This window comes from Camelina sativa, chromosome 12 (assembly GCF_000633955.1).
Source record: "Camelina sativa cultivar DH55 chromosome 12, Cs, whole genome shotgun sequence".
NCBI lineage: Eukaryota > Viridiplantae > Streptophyta > Magnoliopsida > Brassicales > Brassicaceae > Camelina > Camelina sativa.
Window position 1 is genome coordinate 5,993,743 of NC_025696.1, and position 6,238 is coordinate 5,999,980.

The 6,238-nt window shown below is 36.2% G+C and overlaps 2 protein-coding genes and 1 long non-coding RNA gene across 3 annotated transcripts; 2 read left to right on the plus strand and 1 right to left on the minus strand.

Moving 5' to 3' along the window:
* LOC109128096 (putative defensin-like protein 158) lies at positions 1,612–2,129 on the plus strand. Its single transcript, XM_019233877.1, has 2 exons — positions 1,612–1,758; positions 1,881–2,129. The coding sequence occupies exons 1-2, from the start codon at positions 1,698–1,700 to the stop codon at positions 2,051–2,053; spliced, it is 234 nt and encodes a 77-aa protein (XP_019089422.1). The 5' UTR covers positions 1,612–1,697; the 3' UTR covers positions 2,054–2,129.
* Positions 2,840–4,474, plus strand: LOC104730407 (acid phosphatase 1-like). Its single transcript, XM_010449568.2, has 3 exons — positions 2,840–3,323; positions 3,565–3,774; positions 4,155–4,474. The coding sequence occupies exons 1-3, from the start codon at positions 2,905–2,907 to the stop codon at positions 4,330–4,332; spliced, it is 807 nt and encodes a 268-aa protein (XP_010447870.1). The 5' UTR covers positions 2,840–2,904; the 3' UTR covers positions 4,333–4,474.
* LOC104730408 lies at positions 5,248–6,232 on the minus strand. Its single transcript, XR_758429.2, has 2 exons — positions 6,051–6,232; positions 5,248–5,799 (listed from the first exon to the last, which is right to left on the minus strand). It is a non-coding gene; the product is annotated as an uncharacterized LOC104730408 (long non-coding RNA).

Consider the following 6,238-nt stretch of genomic DNA (forward strand, 5'->3'; position numbering starts at 1 on the left):
AATCCTACACTTTCAACATTCATTCACATTCTTTTATCTCTGCTTATATGTATGTTTTCATGTCTACCCTTATATATAAATGAACACATAATAGATGTCAAAAAAAAAAATGAACACAAAATAATAGTAAAAAGGTTCTTAAGTAGCTTCCCCCGGCAGCGTCGAGACCGATCGGCGTCGCTGGACCTTGGATCTGTAACCTTCGTCCTCCCCTCTCTCCGCTCATATCTCTTATGGTTCTTGTTCTCTTCACCGGAGGCCCTTTGAGATTTCAGATCTCGACCCCGGCAATGCGTAAGCTTCAGCTCGTTCCCCTCTTCCCTCCACCTCCGTCCATCCCTCTCGGCGACCTTGATCCTCTGATCTTGCAACCGCCTCCACAAACCCTAGACCGCCTCGGTAGTCGTGATTTCTACTCCTCGATCTGGCACATCCCACAATCAACTGCAACATCTCTTCGCTCCTCGGATCTACATCCACTCTCCAAGTGTTCTACTTGGTCGCAGATGGACGGGAGCTCTGTTTTGATGCCGGAGCCATGGGAGATCTTGATGGAGATTTCAACAAACCCGGCGGTCCCTATTTCCCTGATGACACCTCCCTGGCCCAGGTTTGCTCTCCACTCATATCTTAGCTACCTGTTAGATAGTTTACCTTGGTTAAACTATGTCATAACCCCGAACTGGTACCTAATCCGACCCGATTTAGATAATGTTACATCAAGCTCAAACCTGTTAGCACCGTTGTTGTCTGTTTGGTCAAGTCGAGTAATTCTCGAGAACAGATCACTGGTTCCTTCTAGGTTGTTTGATAATCTCTTGTGTCGAGACCAGTATGTATCCGGTTTTGAGTTGAACTCTAGCCCTTCCCACCCTAAGCAATTTGTGTTTAGTTTAATGGTCTCTTTAATCCGAAGACTGCTTTTGAACCTTAAACCAACATTGTTGCTAGAATGGCATAGGAATCTTTTGAAAACCCTGTTCGTTGGATACCCTAGGGATGCTCCCATATTTAAAGGCAATTTGGTGCAGGCTGGCATTATGATCCCATCTCTATGGAGTGGTGATTACCGGTGCTCTACCATTGCCCTGTCCATACCTCACCAAACCTTAAAGATCTTTAAACCGCATAGTTGCTACTTCTTGAAGTCCCTGAATATAACCTTAAAGGTTAGTGGCATTATGACCCTCACTCAAAGGAGTAGTGGTTACCACAACCCTCTAAAGGCCTACTCTACCAACCTTGGACCATCAATTACCTTTGTAGTAACCGGTCATCAGAGCCTCAACACCCATACTTGAACCTTTGGCAACGTAGCTTTGTCATTCTCATCTCCGCCAAGTCTTCGAAGATTCAAGACAGTGGCTTTATACTCTTTTGACCTGCTCATGGAGTCTGCATCGGTTTGCCTTGACCTTACAAGTTTCATATTGCTTTTAAGCATGTGGTTGATAGCTCTCAAGCTCTTCATATCGACTGCATTTATCTATCTATGTACTTTTACTGCTTTATGTTTATTGTATTCCAAACAATCTATGCCATGTATGTTATGTTCTATTTAATGGAACGAGAATACCTCTTTGATCAAAAAAAAAAAAAAAGTAGCTTTCATTTGTTATCTCTAATTTTGAAGACAGAACTTTCATTTGTTATCTCTAATTTACAAAGCATTAGTAGCTTTCATTTGTTGTGATACAATGATCATGGCCAAAATACCATGTTCTTATTATTTCCTCATAATCATGCTTGTGTTCTCCGGTAATTTCATGATATCCCCTTCCAAACATGAAAAGTATTTTTCATTTTTTTTTACATTACATAAAATATTTTAGTGGGCGCACATATATCACCTCATAACATGATTTTTTTTTTTTATTCAGCGGTTGAGAAAGCTAAGGGAAATCTATGTACTAAAATCATCAATCCAGAAACTCCATATTCTGACCTTGTTGACTGTCGTCTAAACTGCTATATGGGATACAATGGAGTTGGAAAATGTTTGAAAACCAAAGTTGGTAGAGATCCTAAATGTGTTTGTACTTATAATTGTTAAAGAGACAAATTCTAAATAATCATATTTTAAAATTAGTAAAATAATTTCTTTGATTCTATATGAATAAAACTCTGGAAGTTCTTCAGGCCTTCTTTTTTTTTTTTTTTTTTTTTTTTAAAGATCAACGTTCTTCAAGCCTTCTTATGGTTGAACAACAATTGGAAAAAAATCAGAAGATTTCAGTCACCTTTATTGTTAAATTTTAAAACAATTACGGCTAGATTTGAAATAAAAAGGTGATGATTAATTATCATATCTTTACTAACCAAACTTTCAGAGCTCTCCAACAGTTCTTGAATTCTTATGATGATGATGAACAGATTCAAAAAAAAAAAACAAAAAGTCAAAATATTTTCATCATTTTTTAGTTTTTATTTACATCGTTATTCATAATATATGTTTGGATAATTTTAAACCTGTACAATAATAACCTACGGTATGTATATACCGTGATTTTAACATTCTACCATAATTAGTGAAACAACCATTTGACTACATATGCTTCCTCCGAGGTCTTGTTGCGTAATAAACCTTACGACTATAAACATAACATAACATCCACAACTAGAAGTCTAAAGAACTCGATTATTTTACCAATTTAACAAAAATTTCATCAACGAACTCTTACTTCCTCTATTAATTTTTTGAAAACGTTTTATATACAGTATCTATTTCAGGCTGTAACTTTATGTACCCTTCGAAAGTTCATAATTACATCAACGTCGATCTTTTGCAATAAAATCACGTGCAAGATAGTAAGACAACGTAGTAAAATTTCACTTTAAATTCAAGGCCAATCTTGTTTATCCATATATATGCACAAGAAGAAATAATTGAGAAAAGCCTCAGCAATGACGTTATCTCGTAGCCGCTCGGTTTCCTTCTTCATCCTCGCTCTATTCGCCGTCTTGATCAATCCAGCGATCTCTTCACGTGCATCATCCTTCATCAAGCTCCCTAACTCTGACGAATTTCCTGACGAATCTCCCGACGAATCTCAAGTCATCGCTCACTGCGCGGCCTGGAGATTGGCTGTGGAGACCGACAATGCCGGCGAGTGGAAGGTGGTTCCGCGCGGATGCGTTCCCTACGTTAAAAACTACTACAGCAGTGGCCAGTTCGACGCGGATTACGACGTACTCGTTGTTTACATCACCAACTACGCTAAAACGATCAAGCTTGCCGGCAACGGCAAGGACGCATGGGTCTTTGACATCGATGAGACGCTTCTCTCAAATTTCCCGTACTACAAGGCTCATCATGGTTACGGGTAATAATAATGCCCCATGCTCTCTCCATTAATAGCCCTTGGATATTGTTTTATTCATAATGTTTTTTTTTTTTTTCATTTATAAAGTCGTAATGATTATTATTTGACTAACTTCGTTGACAGTTACATCTGGTTCTCGGTTTAGTTTTTTTTTTGTGCTATTTTTCTTATTTAATTTGCATTATTTTTGCTATATATCGTACTAATTGGTGCAAGTGATTTTGTTTAATTGTGGATTTAGGTCTGAGCCGTACGACAATACTCAATTCAATAGGTGGGTGGTAACAGGAAAAGCCCCAGCTTTTGATGCGGGCTTGAGGCTTTACAATGCTCTCAAGGAACTTGGTTTCACAATCATTCTCCTAACCGGACGAGATGAAAGTCAAAGGAGTATTACTGAGAAAAATCTCCTCTACGCCGGTTATTCCGGTTGGAACCGACTCCTCTTGAGGTAAAAGCTATGACGTTTTCTCTTGTCTAGTTCTGTAAACTTGAAATCCTAAATCATTATCATATACCAAACATATAAATGATTTAGGATTTTAGATTAACTAAAACTAAAAGAAATAAACATGAAAGAAAAAGACAAGGAAAAAAAAGATAATGGGTTACGTGTGTGGTGTGACTGTTATAAGAGCTATATATGAATAATAATTTTCTCTACGATATGTGACTTAAAAATAAAAATAAAAATAAAGTGATTTTAAAATCTCAACGGCTCTAAAACTTATTTCACTAATTAGCTAATTTGGCCATCTAGACTAAACTTATGAACCGGTCATGAGGAAAAAAATACTAAGGTTTAGTCTTTGGTTAATCTAATTGATGCAGGGGTCATGAAGATCAAGGGAAATCAGCAACACAGTACAAATCAGAACAGAGATCAAAAGTGGTTAAAGAAGGCTATACAATCCATGGAAGTACAGGCGATCAATGGAGTGACTTGCAAGGTTTTGCCTTGGCCACTCGTTCCTTCAAAGTCCCAAATCCATTGTACTACATTGCTTGATAATCTGACTAGTGATATTTTGCATTGAGTTTTCGTATTTATGTTTGAATAAGAAACTTATGAATGTATTCCCGTAATTCACCGAAATAATGTACCCTGTCCTTTTCTTGTTTAGTACGATTTTTCTACGAGTGCGAGAAAAGAGGACCGAATAAAGATTCCAAATAATTTGTAAGTAAAACTGTCGGCGTAAATCAAGTAATGTTATTGATTATTCCAATCCGTCCAAGAATATATCCGGTAAAATCATTGGAAAAGATTTGATAGTACACTCATATCCACCTGAATGACTGATATATTGAACCGTGCATACCCCTTGACGTAAATAAAGGTATCAGTACCACTATCAGAGCATCATTACTCCAGTACTCCTGTCAAGTTACTCAAGTTTTAATTAATTATATAATTAATACTAAATAATTAAAGCAACTCACTTAGAACTTCAACAAAATCATCCCTCCACTAAAGTTACTCATCATCTAAATAATTTTTTTTAAAAATTTTTGTTAATTAATTATCAAATTTTACTAATCTATTATGAATAAAACAATTATTTATATTACATTAAATAGAAAACAATAAAATTTTACAGAATTCAGAATGTTAAACATATTTTACAAAATTCGGAATATTAAACATAAGATACAAAATTCAGAATATTAAACATATTTTACATAATTTGAAAATATTAAACATATTTTATGAAATCGAAAAAAATACAACATAAATTGTAATAGAAGAAACATGATAGGAAAAAAAAATGAACTCGATTCTATTGTTAGGTTGCACCAAACTCCGGTTCCTTCTGCTTGTCTTCCACTATTATGTCAACTAAAAGGTTTGTATCGATTCTGAATAATAAGATGAGTGATTTTATTGGTTACCAAGTTTTAGACGTCATATTAAATATACTCATTCAAATAATTTAGGCATTCTATATATTTCCATCAACACAAAACGAAAGAACAAAGTTTCATTATCATATTAACATAAAATCTCCCTTACAGTTTTACATATTACCAAACCGAAAAAGACAAGAGGAAGAGAGGCCAACAGCTCTTGGTTTGAGTTTGCTTCTTGCTTTAACCGCCACCGTTTCTTAGACTTAACAGCCACAACGCCTTTATAGAGCTTCACACGATCTTTTAACCCATATCGCCGAGGCCACAGGGTAAAATTTCCTTCTCAGCATCACCATAGAACCCAGTAGTACTTGACGAATCACATAGAAAGTACCAACTCCAAGCAAACCCAGTAGTAACAGCAAGTAAGAAAGTTGAATACTAAGTTCAAATAACTCCGCAACTTCTTAAATAGGTTCGGGCTTTATGATTTCTGCTGCTGCCGCCAACTGTGGATGAGCAGAAATCATTAACATGCTCTGCCCCAGCAGAAAGGTGGATCCTCTGATTGGAAGCTTCTTCAAGGAAGCTTTGTTTAAAGCTGGTAAGCCTCTTCCAGAAATTTCTGCAGACATCATTTAGAAAGTAGAGATCCACATAAGGTGAGAATACAAAGACATCTGAATCCATCAAATCTGGTTGAATCACATACAGAATTTAATAGTATACATATCAGAAGTCAAGAATCAAAACAAGTAACAATTAGATAATTACCAATATAACAGCAACTGAGAACACACAACACAAAATAGTTTAGAATCCATAGTAATCAAGAACACTTTATGAAACAGACTTAAGGAACAGGCTGTCTCGCACCTTCATCTTCTTAGGAGGCAAGCTCAAGCTAATGGCTCTCTCTGTTTAAAGATCTAATTACATCCACTTCTCCCACTAAACTAGAGCTCTCATATGTCACCAATCACGATTCACTTCTCCCACTAAACAAGGCCCCAAATATACCAGCATGAGAAGCATTTGAGAACATATGATTTTACTATTTTTAG

Coding starts and splice junctions, on each gene's coding strand:
- LOC109128096 (XM_019233877.1), top strand. CDS start 1,698: ATGATCATGGCCAAAATACCATGTTCTTATTATTTCCTCATAATCATG. Junction 1,759..1,880: donor AATCATGCTTGTGTTCTCCG/GTAATTTCATGA, acceptor TTTTTTATTCAG/CGGTTGAGAAAGCTAAGGGA.
- LOC104730407 (XM_010449568.2), top strand. CDS start 2,905: ATGACGTTATCTCGTAGCCGCTCGGTTTCCTTCTTCATCCTCGCTCTA. Junction 3,324..3,564: donor AAGGCTCATCATGGTTACGG/GTAATAATAATG, acceptor TTGTGGATTTAG/GTCTGAGCCGTACGACAATA. Junction 3,775..4,154: donor TGGAACCGACTCCTCTTGAG/GTAAAAGCTATG, acceptor TAATTGATGCAG/GGGTCATGAAGATCAAGGGA.